The 16,165-nt window shown below is 42.2% G+C and overlaps 2 protein-coding genes across 2 annotated transcripts in view; both read right to left on the bottom strand.

The window, feature by feature from the left end:
• Nucleotides 1-6,638, bottom strand: part of ttc38 (tetratricopeptide repeat domain 38) — a 37,630-nt gene extending 30,992 nt beyond the window's left edge. Inside the window, exons 1-3 of the mRNA XM_033968710.2 lie at nucleotides 6,504-6,638; nucleotides 5,280-5,357; nucleotides 4,378-4,459 (exon numbers count right to left, since the gene is read on the bottom strand). Of these exons, the coding sequence (XP_033824601.1) occupies nucleotides 4,378-4,459; nucleotides 5,280-5,357; nucleotides 6,504-6,533 (190 nt within the window). The 5' untranslated portion in view covers nucleotides 6,534-6,638. The remainder of the gene's footprint in view (nucleotides 1-4,377; nucleotides 4,460-5,279; nucleotides 5,358-6,503) is intronic.
• A 1,102-nt stretch (nucleotides 6,639-7,740) lies between these two features.
• The window catches only part of mical3a (microtubule associated monooxygenase, calponin and LIM domain containing 3a), a 109,139-nt gene continuing 100,714 nt past the window's right edge, over nucleotides 7,741-16,165 (bottom strand). Inside the window, exons 47-49 of the mRNA XM_055222518.1 lie at nucleotides 13,560-13,659; nucleotides 11,083-11,156; nucleotides 7,741-10,009 (exon numbers count right to left, since the gene is read on the bottom strand). Coding sequence (XP_055078493.1) covers nucleotides 9,825-10,009; nucleotides 11,083-11,156; nucleotides 13,560-13,659 — 359 coding nt within the window. The 3' untranslated portion in view covers nucleotides 7,741-9,824. The remainder of the gene's footprint in view (nucleotides 10,010-11,082; nucleotides 11,157-13,559; nucleotides 13,660-16,165) is intronic.

Below are 16,165 nucleotides of genomic sequence, written 5' to 3'. Positions count from 1 at the left end.
GAAAACTCTTTATCTCAGGTAAATAAGTTAAAGACTATACTGTGTTTTCTGGACTATACGTCGCTCTGGAGTATAAGTCACACCAGCAAAAAAATGCAAAATAATGAAGAAAAAAACATATATAAGTCGCATTTTTTGGGGAAATTTAGAACAGACATTTTCTCTTTAAATCAAGTTGTAATAATAATAATAAAATGTGGACCAACAGGCTGAATATCAGTACATCACGCTAACGTAACACATTTATATTTATTCAGCTCCATGAAGCACAGACAGAACTGAACACGTGTCTGGTTTGTTAACGTAAGATATTAACAGTTAATCACATAAATAAAGCAGAAAAAACAAGAGAAACCATTTTGTTTTAGTGTCATTTTTGTTGAGTGTTTGTCTTTTAAATGAGTGTAATGTTGATATTTTAAATGTTGAGTGGTTCAGGAGGAGTAGATACTGGTACAAACTGAACAAAATGACACTTATAGTCCGGAAAATACGGTAATTTACTCTGAATAAGACGGTGGCGAGGACGAGGACGAGGACGGTGTGTCACGCTCCACGGTCCAGTCCCAGAATCGTGTGGATTTAAACTGAAGCAGAACGAGCGGCTCAGGGGAAACGATCTTTAACCAGACGAGGAAAAAGTACGACATGTTACTTTAGTATTTTTTTGCTCTGGTATCTGTACTTCTACTTAAGTAAAAGTTAAAAGTATCACATGAAACAATCTACCTGAGTAAAAGTATTAAAGTACATGTTTAAAAATGTACTTAGAGTAAAAAGTAAAAGTATTTCGTGCCAATTTTGAGTCTAATGAAGCTTCAAATGTGGAGATTTTGATAAAGATTTGAGCTGAATTTGGTTCAACAGAAACAGATTCATTATTTTGAGCTGATTTTTATTTGTTTATTTGTGTTTTGCTCAAATTCTGATCGTGTTAAAAATAAACCTCAGCCTTTTCAAACAATAATAAAAAAATACTTTACTTTTCAGTCGTGTTTAAATATGTACTAGAGTAGAAAGTACAGATACTGCTCTTAAATGTACTGAAGTAAAAGTAAAAAGTACACACTGTAAAATGTACTCAAGTAAAGTACAAATACCTCAGATTTTTACTTAAGTACAGTACTTTACTCCTCCGTTTCGATCGTGTGAATCTGGGACTTAAACTTTGGCAGTGACTCAATCATCAGTTGAATTTTTACAGTGAACTTTTGGCAGCAGGAAAAAAATGGAGATGGATGAGACGGAGCGAGAGTCAGGGCCGGAAACACGGAGAGAAAATGTATATTTATAAAACGGGAAAAGAACAGATTCTGTGTGAAATTGAAAATGGAGGCACTTGGCAGCGGAGAGAGATGTGGACGTTTGCCAATCACCGTCTGGATGGTTTTTGGTTCAATTTATTTGCGTTTTACTCTGTGTCTGGTTCTTCTGTTGTTTTACATATTTATATATATTTAAAAAAAAGCTATCTTCTGGAAGTTACACACAAGAACTTTAATTTTGCCTGTTAATTTTACTTTTACATGTTTGATTACAGCTGTACAGAGTCAATGTCAATGCAAAGGAGTGAAAAACGGACTGTTGTGGCTTTAATCCATGTTCTAATGGTGTTTCCTCCTCAAAAACACACCTGGAGTTGTTCATCCTCCTTCTGCGCTCGCCATCGGTTAATTCAGTTCCTCACACACAGGGCGAGTCTGAAAAACTGGTTCATCCAAAAGGAGAAAACCCCAAGACACAAACAAAGTCATGTGTCTCCTCCATTCAGTGAAGAGTGAGCGTCACACTGGAGAAACTAAACACTCCATAAAAGAAAGAACCAACACGAGAGAGAGCAGCTCAGGACCACAGTCTGCTGTTCATCTCCATCTCAAAGACACTGACCACAACTTTAAACAGAGTGAGGTTCAGATCTGAGCCAGAGAAAAGAAATGGTTTGAGAGGAGAGTTAAAGACGCTATTTTTGTTTGGAAAGACGATCCTTCATTAAACAGGAATGAGGCCTGAGACACCACCTGTCCCCATCTACAACTCCACCCTCAGACCCAGAACAAAAAGAACAACATCAGGGTCGTTAAGGCCTGAATCGGACAGTTAGCCCCTCCCCTCAGGCAGATATAAGGCAGTGTCCAGCAGGAATCTGACCAGAACTGAAGAAGAGACTTGGACAAACGTCTTCAACGTCCTACAACGATTTGTCCAGTTACAGATTTTAACTTCATCTTACATCTACGTACAACTTTGAATTGATAGCGTATTTCCAGGGTCGTCTTCCATGTACTTTAACGTTGGCCTCGTCTCTTGGTCACATGTTCTGGTCACATGTTCTGGTCACATGTTCTGGTCACATGTTCTGGTCACATGTTCTGGTCACATGTTCTGGTCACATGTTCTGGTCACGCTCAACAGGAACGTTTTTAATTCAATCTTCAGCTGGAGCCAAACCCTGTACTGGCCGTTTTTGCCGTTTTGTCGGATCTTGTACATTTTAGTGCCACAAAAAAATATAGTTTGGCTTTTGTGTTACAGTATTTATGTCACGCCGAGCGATTTTATTCAGGTGTAAAGACGCTGACCCTCCGTCACGCTCAGAGGTCACAGAGGTCACGTTCTGTCTAAAGCGAGAAAAAAAAAGGTATTTATTCAATCTAAATATCAATGTATTTGAGAAACACGGGGCCGTTTCCTACAGTTGTGCCCAGCTCTGTAAAAAGATATAAATATAGTATAAATATTTGGGGTTTTGTTTTACCTTTTGTTCTTTTTCTTTATATTTGCAGAGTTTTTGTTTTATTTGTTCTGGTTCTATTAGTTTTTGATTGATTTTGATCATTTGAAAACAATAAACGCGTCTTGATTAAATAAAAAAGACTGGAGTTGTGTTTTGTGTCATTTATTATTAGTCTGTTACATCTCCAAACCTCAAAATGCTCTGTTCCACCTTGTGATGTCATCAAGTGGTAGTTTTCTTGTTAACTCCTCCTACTTTTATATTCAGTTCAGTAGAAGATTGTCAGTAATTCCAGGACTGAAATGATCCAAATGATTCTATAAATGAAGGTGTGTGGAGTTTAAAAACACAGTGGAGCACTTCCTGTATCACCACATGATGACATCACAAGGTGGAACAGAGTCTTTTCTGTTTTCTAGCCGCTTCAAACCCAGAACAGCGTCGGTCGTTTTGACGATCTGAGCTCCACACAGAGACAAAAGAGACGTTCAGGACGATAGTTTTGGCTTTAAACTAAAACAAAGGCCTGAGTCGCTCGTTTGCAGTTTTATATTTGTTCAAAATCGTCTAAATAACGAAATGATCCGAGAGGAAACAGAACACACAAAGATCGAGTGGATTAATGAACGTAATCAGCTTAGAACAGGTGCTGTATTTTTATTAGACGCATTATCTTCTTCTGTTATTTGGATTTTAGAGCAGAGCTGATCTGAGACTGAATCATGAGGCGACAAGAGACGGAATATGACAAAGTACAAGCAGTAAAAGTACTTTAGATTTGACTGTGGGTACTTTTACTTCTTCTAGTTTTCCTCTTCTCACTCCTTTTTGAGCTTATATGAGGATTAATTTGTGAAATGAGCTTTAAGTGAACCCCATACATGTGAAATAAATACATTTAAAAACTAAATAAATAAATAATAAAAAATAAATAAATAAAGTAAAATAAAAAAAATAAAAATAAAACAATAACAAAATAAAAATAAAGTAAAATAAAATAAAACAAAAAAAACAATACAATACTTCATTATGTTTGAGAGCAGTATCTGTACTTTCTACTACACTACATTTTTAAACAGGACTGAAAAGTTAAAGTATTTTTTTTAATAACAGTTTGAGACTTACAGAAAAGTCTGTATATTTTAGTTTTGCTCAAATTCTGAACGTGTTAAAATAAACTCTCAGATTAAAACCAAAAATTTAACACTTTCTGCATCTCAAAATCAACACGTTTGAAGCTTTGTAAGAAAATACTGAAAATACTTTAAAACCTGTACCTTATTTTTTACTCTTTAGGTACATTTTTTAACAGGTACTTTTAATATTTTTACTAAAGCAAATATTTTCAGGTGATACTTTTACTTGAGTATTTTATTTATTTTTGCTCCAGTTTCTGTATTTCTACTTAAGTAACAAAAAGTACTTGTTCCGTCGCAGTTTAAAGGTAAACGCTCCATCTCTGTGTAAACGTTTGAGAGTCGACTGACGGGATAAACACTCGTTCTGTGCTCAGTCTGTGCACAAACACACACTTACACACACTTAGACACAAACGTACACGCATTTACACACAAACGTACACACACTTACACACACTTAGACACGCTCAAACACACACGGAGATGAGCCAATAGCACATTTACCAAAGTTGGGGTCGGCCGTGTGTAGAGCAGAGACACACCCCTCAAACCCGCCCAGCGTCTCGTCACTGCGCCACTTCACGTACTGCAAAACGAGAGAATACTTCAGAAAATACATCATTAAAACACATTTCCTCACTGATCGCTGGATTTCAGACCCTAGAATGTGAAGATAAACACATAAATCCAATACAATTTATGTGTTATATTCTATTTACGGATAGAGTTTCTCGGCGCGGTCAGGGGTCGCGGGCGCGGGGGCGGTTTACAGCCGAGAGTGAAGCGCCGAGAATCAGCTCCTCTAAAACCCGAGGCCGCGGTTCTCGAGTGGAGGAGTTCAAGTATCTCAGGGTCAAGTATCTCGGAGAAGGATGGAGCGTGAGATTGACGGTCGGATCGGCGTCTGCGGTGATGCGTCGGTCTGATGTGGCGAAGGAGGAGCTGGAGGACGCGTCTGGGGTGAGGGAAGTCCCTGCTCAGACCGCCGCCCCCGCGACCCGACCCCGGAGAAGAGGAAGAACATGGACGGAGAATGCAGTGATGTCATTCTGCCAGTCGGAGGTAAAAGTACAGATACTACAGCAAAAAAATACTCACGTAAAAGTAAAAGTACCACATGAAAAAATCTACAGAAGTAAAAGTATTAAAATGAACTTAAAGAGTAAAAAGTCAAAGTATTTCAGGCAGATTTAAAGCTTCAAATGTGGTGATTTTGATAAATGTACTTAAGTATTTTTTTTGGCTATCTGTACTTTACTTAGGTCTCATTCTTTACTACTTTTACTTTTACTGCGTACAGGCGACACCTGTGGGGCGGCGTGGGGCGGCGTGGGGCGGCGTGGGGCGGCGTGGGGCGGCGTGGGGCAGTTGTTTTGCAGGGCTGGTGTTCTGCTGTGGGACTTTACCTGAGTCAGAACAGCGTCGTACATTTTACAGGCCTCGTTGCTCGTGGTGGACATCGAGAGACCCTCAGCTCTCCAGGCCTGAAGGACAACGACAACGTTACCACAGATTATGTAACACACCGTCTCCAGATAAACTCAGACGAGACTCAAGTCACAGAAACACAGAGAAAGTGTCAGCGTCACCTCCAGTCTCTGTCTCTAAAACCTTCAAATCAGGACAGAAATCTAGAGGTAATAATGAACTTTAACAGACACATCAAATCAGTCACATCTGCAGCTTTTTACATCGAAAAACATGTGAAAAATCAAAGGTAAACTGTCAAAACCAGACTCAGAGACTTATCCTGCGTTTGTGTCCAGTAGATTAGACGACTGTAACGTCCTGATCTCTGGACTCTCCAAACGAGAAACAGAACAGAACATCCAGAACATCCAGAACATCCAGAACAACCAGAACAACCAGAACAACCAGAACAACCAGAACACTGCTGCTCGGGTCAGGACTAGAACCAGGAAGTACGAGCACATGTGTCCCGCCTCCTGATGTAGACCTGGTTCAGTCCCGGTTCAGTCCTCCTTTAGTCCTCCTTTAGTCCTCCTTTAGTCCTCCTTTAGTCCTCCTTTAGTCCTCCTTTAGTCCTGGTTCAGTCCTCCTTTAGTCCTCCTTTAGTCCTCCTTTAGTCCTCCTTTAGTCCTCCTTTAGTCCTCCTTTAGTCCTCCTTTAGTCCTGGTTCAGTCCTCCTTTAGTCCTCCTTTAGTCCTCCTTTAGTCCTCCTTTAGTCCTCCTTTAGTCCTCCTTTAGTCCTCCTTTAGTCCTCCTTTAGTCCTGGTTCAGTCCTCCTTTAGTCCTCCTTTAGTCCTGCTTTAGTCCTGATGTTCCTTATCATCTTGTCTTATGTAACATTCCTGAATGTCTTGTGTTTGTGGAGCAGATTTGACTCTTCTGACTCTTCTGATTCTTTTGACTCTTTTGATTCTTTTGACTCTTTTGACTCTTTTGACTCTTTTGACTCTTTTGACTCTTTTGACTCTTTTGACTCTTTTGACTCTTTTGACTTTCCCTCCAAAGAAAAAAGCTGCAGGTCAGAGTCTGAGCTCCAGACGCAGCTGTGACAGGAGGCCCAGAGTCCGGCGCAGAGTCCGGCGCAGTTTGTGCAGAATGTGCGCAGTCTGTGGTGTAAATCTCGTTCTCGTTCTCGTTCTTTTAAAGTGTCCGTGACTCACCTGACAGTCTCTCAAACTGGACGCGCTCATCTTGACTTAATCTGGAGCCAAATCCTCTGAGCTCTGCAGAAAAACACGAAACTTTTCACCCCTGAAGTCTCCGGAACTTATAAACCAATGACATCACAGGGTTTCACTAGTCCCGCCCCAAAAGACAAGCAGCCAATCAGCGCTCACACAGAGTCACGTGGCCTGAGTCTCACAAACAACAGTTTAACCCTTTGCCCAGTGGTGCAGAGGTTTGAGGTTCAAATCCCGCTCCGGACATAAACATCAGATCCACTGGTCCAGGGGTTGGAGGTGCGATTCCAGCTCCCACAGATAAATGCTGGTGTTGTGTCCTTGGGCAAGACACTTACCCCAGTGTGTGTGTGAATGTGTGAACTCAGGTCTAATCTCGGACTAAACCGGATCATTTCCACTGTAGTTCTAAATGAAATGATCCTTTATCTTGTAAAAAGTGGGTCAAAATAACTCTAAATTAGGCAACGCACTGATTGAGTCTCACCTGCAGGGGGCGCACGTACCACAGTTTGAGAAACACTGATGTCACTTTTATAAAAATAACCTTTTTTATTCAAATCTAATCCACACATTTTATTTATAGTCAATGAAAGAACCTGAATTTCTGCAAAGTATCATCAGTTTGCAGAGTTTGTCCACGGAGCTGTAGGTTGGTGGTTCAAATCCCACTCCTGACGTAAACATCATCGGTTGAGCGGAGAGATCCACTGGCCCAGGGGTTGCCGGTGCGATTCCAGGTCCTACAGATGAATGAATGTGACCCCAGCCCTCGGGACGATGATCCTGTGTCTATAATCGTGTGTTACGTTCATGTCTGTTCATTAAAACGCACTGTCCCAATCAAATAAATAAATAAATTTGACAAAATACTGAATACTGTCATTGTGTCCTTGGGCAAGACACTTCACCCACGTCACCCCAGTGTCTGTGTGCACGGGTGGAACAGGTTTAATCTAATTTTATCAGAGAATCCGCACATTTTATTTGTATTTTCAGTAGAAGAATCTTAACCTGTGACGGGACAAAGTAACATCTTATTTGAAACGCGTCTTTATAGTGAAATATTTGTTATTTTATTTAAACTTTGGACAAAAATTCACACTGGAGGAGCTGGAGGACGTGTCTGGGAGTCACTGGTTAGACCGACGCCCCCGGAGAAGAGGGAGAAGAGGAAGAACATGAAGATGAAGATGAAGATGCATAAATAAAGAGCGGGTCAGACTTAAGAGAACTGCATTGATTTATTGCCTTTGAGCGTCCACGTCCATGACCCCGAGGCGTCCGAGCTACATGAAGCGTTTACATAAGTCATGTGACACACCTTTTTTAAAAATTAACTTCATTTTCTTTACATATTATACAGTTTTGCACACGTTAATAAATATCAGTCATTTCAAACGTATTTCACACAATCTAAAACAACACCCTTAAAATCATCTGAACGTCGTATTCACAGCTTAAACCAAGTCTCTGCACGTGGAGCGGCGAGGGGGCGGGGTTTAAAGTGTTTGATTTGATTTCGCCCCAAACGTTGAACATTCCACTTTTGATATTTTTAGTTTTTGAGAACCGCACTTGGAGTCGCTGTTTTAAAAAAAAAAAAATCCCAAAGAAAAAAAAACACAGAGTGAGAAATGTGACTAAAAACAAACTGATACCAACGAAATGAGACGAAAATAAAACGGTAAAAAGGCATCGTCGTGAAGCGGGTTAACACTGGTTTAAACTGGACGTGTTTCTGAGTGACGCTGCAGCACGAGATTATAAACGGTAAAACTCTGTAGTGTTTGTAGAGCACGGACTGTAAAGAAGTGACTGAGTGCGACGTCACCACAGCTTCAGCTCCAAATGAAGCTCATCGAGGCCGGAGCAGGTGAAGACCATGAGTGTCATAGCAACGAGAGAGCCAATCAGGAGCCAGGTGGTTGAAGGAAACGCCCCTTTCCGCCCGTATCGCTGATTTGGGAGAGATCTCAGGGAAAGAAGGACCTGATTTGTCTGTTATTAATGTTCATATCTTGATTTACAGACACAATAGTGAAATAAAAACCCCAGGATCATGTAGAGGGTTAATACGAACATTTAAGACCAGAATGAGTCTGAAGCAGCAGAGACAGAGTCGATGGAGCTGGAAGTGCAACATGATCACTTCCTGTTTGGACCGCGATGGCTAGCAGGTTAGCTCTGTCCACTTATATAAACAGTCCATGATGTACATCTATAGTGTTTGTGGTGTGTAAATATATAAAGTCCTGTGGCACAGCAGTGAGTCTGAACTTCATTCTCTCCGTTAATAACATCAGACTCACAAAACGAAAGCATCAAACGGCTGCAGACATTTCCTCCAAAGTAAATTATTTCTGCCGCTGTTTATTTAACGTCTGCCGCCGACACCGAGAACGCAAACTCTATTTTGAACATGAACAATAAGTTGTAAACATTAGTTGTCAAAGTGATAAACAGCCCCTCACAGGAGCTGCTCTGCTCCTGTTCACACGTTTGTTTTGTGTGTCTTAACATAATATTCATGTGTGCACCTGCAGCCTCTGACATGCAGCGTCTGACGGGCTGGAGGTCTGCACAAACGCAAACTAATGAGATTCTGGCCTCTCTCCTGTGAATACACAAAGTGTTTATCTGGTAAAAGCAAACAAAGTGAATAAATACATAATATGCATTGGTATCTTTACGACTCCGTACAGTCAGGACCAGTGTGACTTCAGATCGCCGTGTGGTTCGTTTCTATGCAGTTTGACAAAAATAAAGGCAACTTCAGCGAAAACAACAAACTTAAAAATGTGAAATTGTAACTGGACGCCGGCCTCCAGCTCTGAACCAACGTTATTTATGCTTCGGTCTTTAAAGGTCAAAAGAGGATCCTCTTTTTGCCGAGCCCGACCTGCAAAAACAACTGTACATAGAAGCACGTTTCTTTACAAAGGCTGTACATCAGCAGGACTTCACTGCATCTTTCCCTTTAGACATTCTCCAACAAATCAAGTCTTTAAACATTCTCCCAGAATCCTCTGTGTTCCAGAGGCTTCAAAAACTCCCACAGAGAGATAGAAGAAGAAAAGACAAAACTGCAAAATGATTAAGCAGAGTCGCCTTGGGACAGTGGACACGTAAACAACAGTCTCCACTGAACTCAAGCTGCAGGAGTCGAGGAGGAGCTGGACCGTTCAGTGCTTCAGGTGTGGCACTCAGAGACACTTCTCAGAGTTGGAGTGGAGCGGAGGGCTGTGGGGGCGTGGCCGTGTGCGGTGGAGGGTAGTTCACTGTGTAATATCTGTGTTTTTAGGTCCAGTTCAGGTTGAATCCTTTCGAGAGCATCACCTCCTCCAGGTCCTTGTCCTCCTCCTTCTCTCGGAGACGCTGCTCTTCTAGGAGAGCCACTAAGGAGTCCCTCTGCTCCACCACCTCCAACATCTCATTCAGAATCTGCTTCTCCTGAGCCAGCTCCTGTTCAGTTTTCAAGTGGTCTGAAAAGCACAGAACGGACACTTAAAGCTGCGATATGACACAAAATGGACTCATGAGGTTTATGCCACGTTAAGATGTTTCCTCCTCAAAAACAGACCTGGACTTGTGTTTTGTTTCATTCTCACACGTTTGAGTCACTTTATTATTAGTCTGTTTCATCTCCAAAGCTCAAAACGCGACGTTCCACCTTGTGATGTCATCAGGTGGTAGTTTTCAAGTGAACAGCTCCTTTTACCTTTAGTTCAGTCGAGATAAGTGGAAATTCCAGGACTGTAATTATCTAAATCAGAGGTCATTTGGACCCGGTCTCCACGGAAAACAAAAAACACTGGAGCCGTAAATACTTTTTGATCTAAAATGAAGATAACACTGTGTATATAGTTGTTTTTTTTTACTGTTACACTTTACATAAACAACTATAGTTTTTGCTGAATCTCTGCATAAATGTTTGTTTTCTCTGGTTAATGTCCGTCTGCTCCTGACCCTCTGCAGCGTCTGCGTCTGAAGTTTCATGTTTCAGGACTGTGTCTGTGTCTGTGAGGCCTGAGCTTTGTTTTTCACATAGTTCATGGTGGAGAAAAGCTGCTCAGAGACGAACGTGGGTCTGAACATCCACACGACTCAAACGCAGATTTATTCATGTTTACGTCGGTGTCGGGGAAAGTCTCTATAAATGCACAGCGTTTTGGTGAGTGTACGGGCTTCTGCGAGTGTGACGATTATGAAAAATAATAAAATAATAATAATAATAAAATACACTTCAGTTAAATACTTATCATTTATTTTCCTAAGCCACAAAGAGCCACAGTGTGAGGATGAAAGAGCCACGGTTTGTGCTGATGCCTGATCCAAATGATTCTAGTTTAAAAACACAGTGGAGCACTTCCTGTATCACCACATGATGACATCACAAGGTGGAACAGAGTGTTTTTTTTTTCAGTTTGAGAGAAGAGCTCAGCCTAAATGTGCAGGTTTGTGTGTTAAACGTGTGAGAATGAAACACCACTCCAGATCAGAGTGTGTGTGACGGGCCTTTAAAGCGCAGCCTCCTCATCAGTATTCACACACTCACCTTCCACCGCCATCCTCTCCCTGAGCTCCTGCTGCAGTCGGCTCTGTCTGTCCTCCAGCTCCAGCTCTCTGGCGCTAACACACAAACACAGACAGGTGTTTAAACGTTTCTTTGGGTTTGGCGTTTCTTCATTAACAAACATCTAACCCAAAAAAACATCACAATGCTAAAAAAAAACGCAAAAAAATATATAACAGAATCATGATATTTACACATTTATTGAACTAAAGCTTTACATTTTGTACATTCTAGTCCATTTACCGCAGTTGTACATTAGATTTTGACGTTCTTCTTCACTCGTTGATGCAGTGACACCGTGCTGGGGGTGTGTGGATGTGTGTGTATGGCAGAATGTTCATCAGTTACCATGGAGATGAAATGCAAAAAAAAAGTCAGTTGTTCCTGGTCAGATTGTGTTGAAAAAAAACTCAGATTAAAGTCTAACAAAGTCTCAGACAGAGCAGTGCGTCGAGTTAGCATCGTAATGTGAATGTTGATGAAATTTAAACATTTGATACAGAATGTCACGTTATGTTTGGTTAAATTTTGTCGTATTTTGATATTTGCAATAAAAAAAAAACTAAAAAACTCCAGCGCTCACCTCACAGTAGACGTCACGCCAACACATTTTAAATCACTACTGAGAAATATCGCGATAAACGATAATATTGAAGCTTCTTTATATCAAAAACAAAGATGGATAATTTTTTTAAAGATCTATTCTGTAAAATGGGCGTTTCAGACGTTTATCGATGTTTCAGTCGTTTCTTCTCGTTGAAGTTTTATTTGGACTGATTCATGTTTGAGTTTAATCTTTAATCCACTATTTTCAAGACGCCATTTTGCCTCTTTCCCCTTTTTCACCTCCACCTGTGACACGCCCACTGTGACACGCCCCCGTGACACGCCCACTGTGACACGCCCAGTGTGACACGCCCACTGTGACGTACACACCCACCTCTTCGTTCTCGTCTTCTCTTTCGTCTCCTCGTTTCCTCTCTCTTCTCGTCTCTCGTCTCCTCGTTCTCGTCTTGTCTCCTCATTTCCTCTCTTGTCTCCTCGTTTCCTCTCTTGTCTCCTCGTTTCCTCTCTTGTCTCCTCGTTTCCTCTCTTGTCTCCTCGTTTCCTCTCTTGTCTCCTCGTTTCCTCTCTTGTCTCCTCGTTTCCTCTCTTGTCTCCTCGTTTCCTCTCTTGTCTCCTCGTTTCCTCTTGTCTCCTCTCCTCTCTTGTCTCGTCTCCTCGTTCTTGTCTCCTCTCTCGTCTCCTCGTTCTTGTCTCCTCATTCTCATCTCCTCGTTTCCTCTCTCGTTTCTTCGTTCTCGTCTCATTTCCTCCCTTGTCTCTCGTCTCCTCTCTCATGACTGTGACACGCCCACTGTGACACGCCCACTGTGACGTCACTTCCTTCTCCAGTTTTATTTTCTTAATCGTTCATACTCGTCGGATTCTGCAGCGTCGCGTCGTCATTTTGGTCCAAATTTTTTAAAAATCTGCGGCTCTAGTGCGATGTGCGTCTGTCCACAGGGGGCGCTGCAGCTACACGCCTCTTTCTTTTCTTTCTTACGTTTACGGCTACGTCAGCTCCATTGGACACTGCAGTTTATGAACTTGAAATCAGCTTCAACTGTTTCTTTTATGAAGTTGTTTTAGATGAATATTGTGATTTAAATGTGTAAATTATAACAAAATGAGAACCATAGAGACTCAAGCACAACAGGCCTGATTTTAAAGGCCTGAGCTGCAACAAATACACAACAGAATGAACCTTCTACAGCTCAAATCTGAATTTATTACAAAAAAATGTCAAAAATGTCACTAGTATCGCAAAGAAATTATAAATATGATAAACACTGAGCCCCAAAATATTATCATGAGGCTTATGTCGCTGCGGCAGGTGAAGCGTAAAAAAGTCAGCGAGTTTTCCTTCAACCACAGAAACCATTTATTCCGTGTGGGGGTGTGTGTGTGTGTGCAGTGTGTGTGTGTGCAGTGTGTGTGTGTATGTGTGTGTGTGCAGTGTGTGTGTATGTGTGTGTGTGTGTGCAGTGTGTGTGTGCAGTGTGTCAAATCTAATCTCTGAGCAAACTGCTGACGGGTCAAACGCACAAATGTGAAAGCCCTGAGCACTTTCAGTCCCAGGTGACTTTTTAGAGCACATCAGTCGTATCACATCCATTTCCTGTCAAATCCCATCGGCGTCTACGTTTAAAATTAAAAACGCAGAACCTCACGAAGACGAACAGTACGGAACTTTTCTGATTTAATGATAAAAACGTGTGATCTGATTCCTGTGACGTGAGACTGTAATGTTATTGTGATTTTGAGTTTTTTTTTATGCTCGAAACATAACGAGCCCAATCAGAGAAGTGGGTGTGTCAGTTTGAGTTGAGTGACAGATGGATTCAACCAATCACAGATACACAAAAAAAGAAGGAGGCGGAGTTATCATTCAAACATCAAATAAAACGTTTACTTACAATATCATGAGCTCAGATTCATATCGCACCAGCGCGTTTTTCTCCTGGACCAGCTTGAACCACTCCTGCATGAGCTTGGGGTCGTCCTTCTTGCCCATTCCTGTTGGAGAGGTCAGAGGTCAAAGGTCAAAGGTCAGAACAGTCAGCTGGGCGTTGGGGCCGCTCCGATCCAAACCAGGCGATGACAGCCAAGCCCGCGCGTCCTTACCGGGGGATGATGAGGTGGAAAAATGGACTGACAGACGCCCGGTAAAACTTAAACAGCCATGTCGAGAGCGCGACTGTGGATACTTTGCACTGACGTCACGCTGGGGGTGTTCTACGTGCATGTCTAGGGTGGATTGTCGAGCAGTTAGCATGGAGACACAATGGTCATATTAGCAAAAAACTGTCCAAAAAACATGTAAGACTGTCTGAAAACTCAAGAAAAAAACTACTAAATGGATTTAAACGGCACATTTTCAGGAGCGTGTGATCAATCCGAGCGTTCAGGGAGTTTGATTTACAAAAAAAACAACAACAAAAAACAGTTTGCTAATGCTAACTAGCTTGTGACTATAACTTTATTCTTGGGAGACGTGTTTAGCAGCGCAAACCGGCTCCTCCGTTGTACTTCCAGCTACGTCAGCTCTTTCCAGGCAGATTTAAGTAAAGTAACTCAAGAAAACGGCGCTTCCTTCAGACCGAGCAGTGCCTCCGGTTAGCATCATATCACACCCCCAGGGAACGTCGATGACATCAGCTGCACAGTATCGACACGCAGCTCTGAACTTAAAATGTAAGCGCACACACTCACTCTCACGTACAAAGCGTTGGCGAAGCTTTGTGTTACCCAGTTTGGATTGTGTAAACGTACAGATCCAGGGCAGGTGTTTTTCTGTTTGGAGGAGGCGGTGAAAACAGCAGACGCAGAGGACGAAAAAAATATGCTAACGCTCGTCCTCGCCAGCCCACGTACCGTACATCGAGATAGAAAATACCCACAATCTCAAGGTCAAATGCCACGCGGTGGAAAAACCCTCTGCTGTGGGTTTGTTTCTTTTATTTCAGAGTGAATCGCTGCAGCCGAGGTGACGCTCTTATTCCGCGGCGTAATCAATTAAAACGCACACTGTTCTCCGCGTCCGTACATAATGATATTCTCGACGCGGCGAGCTGTTCGAGTGCCCGGCCTTTTCATTATCAGGCTGCAGCAGGTGGAGCTAAGCACTTTCGATGAAACACCAAAACGGCGAAGCTCAACACGGCGTGACACACTCCGCTCGCTCAGAGGCGGCGGCTCGGTAGCACAAAACCAGCAGAACGCCGCGCGCTCGCAAATTGGCTGTGGACTCGGGGGTCTTTGGTAAAAGGGGGTAAGAGCTGGACTAAAACAGAAGGTTGGCAGATAACAAAATTTAAAAAAACAAACAAAAAACTGTGCGCTCGCAATTAAAGTTTCACCGCCACCAACGCTCAGACCCGCGGCTCCGAGCACAGGCCCGTCACCAAACTCGCTCTGAAATTTTGACGATAAACAGCAGAACGAAAAATCCAAATAAACCCGTTTCTGCGCGAACTGCGGCTAACAGCAGCGATTTAAAGCTACACTATGTAACTTTTTAGCTGAATGATGTGTGTTTGTTTCATTTCGGTTGTGTTTTTTTGCACTGGCGGCGACGGTGGCTCAGTTGGTAGAGCGTTCGCCCACTGATCTGAAGGTTAGCGGTTTGAATCCAGCCCCTACAAATGAATACTGTTGTCGTGTCCTTGGGCAAGACACTTAACCCCCGTCGCCCCCAGTGTCTGTGTGCACCGGTGTGTGTGTAAAGTGCTTTGAGTGCCTAAAACACATCTGTCAAACTCGAGGCCTGTGGGCTAAATGTGGCCCGCCGTGTCATTTTATGTGGCCCACGACAAGGTAAATACAGTTACACCACCTTTTTTCATATCTATGTAAATCCATGTGCAATATTTTAATACTTGAATGAGTAATAAATATAGAAACTGTTAATTAACCAGATTAAAAAGTAGTTGTATTTATTTTACATTACATTTGGTCAAATTTAATTACTGTCTTAAAGTTACATCTGGCCCTTTGAGAGAAACCATTCTGCCCTCGGTGAAAATGTGACCTGAGTTTGAGCGGGCTTGCATCTCCACAAACCTGACTCTTTGGCCTTCTTCTGCTCGTTTCCGTGTTGTTTCATGTTGTTCCCATGGCTGTAATCTTTCACAGTGTGGAAACTTATATATTTCCATGTAGAATGTTCCAAAATGTGGTTTTAACTTTCTATTTCCCTGGAATCAAGCAGGTGACGAGCCCTCTCCAGAAAGTTACATACTGTAGCTTTAAGTAGGCGGTGCCAATGTCTGTGTCTGAATGTCTCCCCCAGCCCCTGACCCTCACTCTCTTCAGTGGACTCTATAGCGCCCCCACACACAGATTCACACACGGCTCACGACTTTCAGGTCACGTGACTCTGGGTGAAAAAAGTGTAAAGTGTAAACTGTGATAAAAGTGGATTTGTGTCATAAATAATGATCAGATTGGACTCAAGTCTTTATGGACTAATAATAATCAGACGAGTTTATGTGGAGCTGATCTCACATAAACACACTGGATT

Source organism: Periophthalmus magnuspinnatus, chromosome 6 (assembly GCF_009829125.3).
Source record: "Periophthalmus magnuspinnatus isolate fPerMag1 chromosome 6, fPerMag1.2.pri, whole genome shotgun sequence".
NCBI lineage: Eukaryota > Metazoa > Chordata > Actinopteri > Gobiiformes > Gobiidae > Periophthalmus > Periophthalmus magnuspinnatus.
The sequence above is the reverse complement of the archived record's forward strand: the minus strand, read 5'-3'. Positions and strand labels throughout refer to the sequence as shown.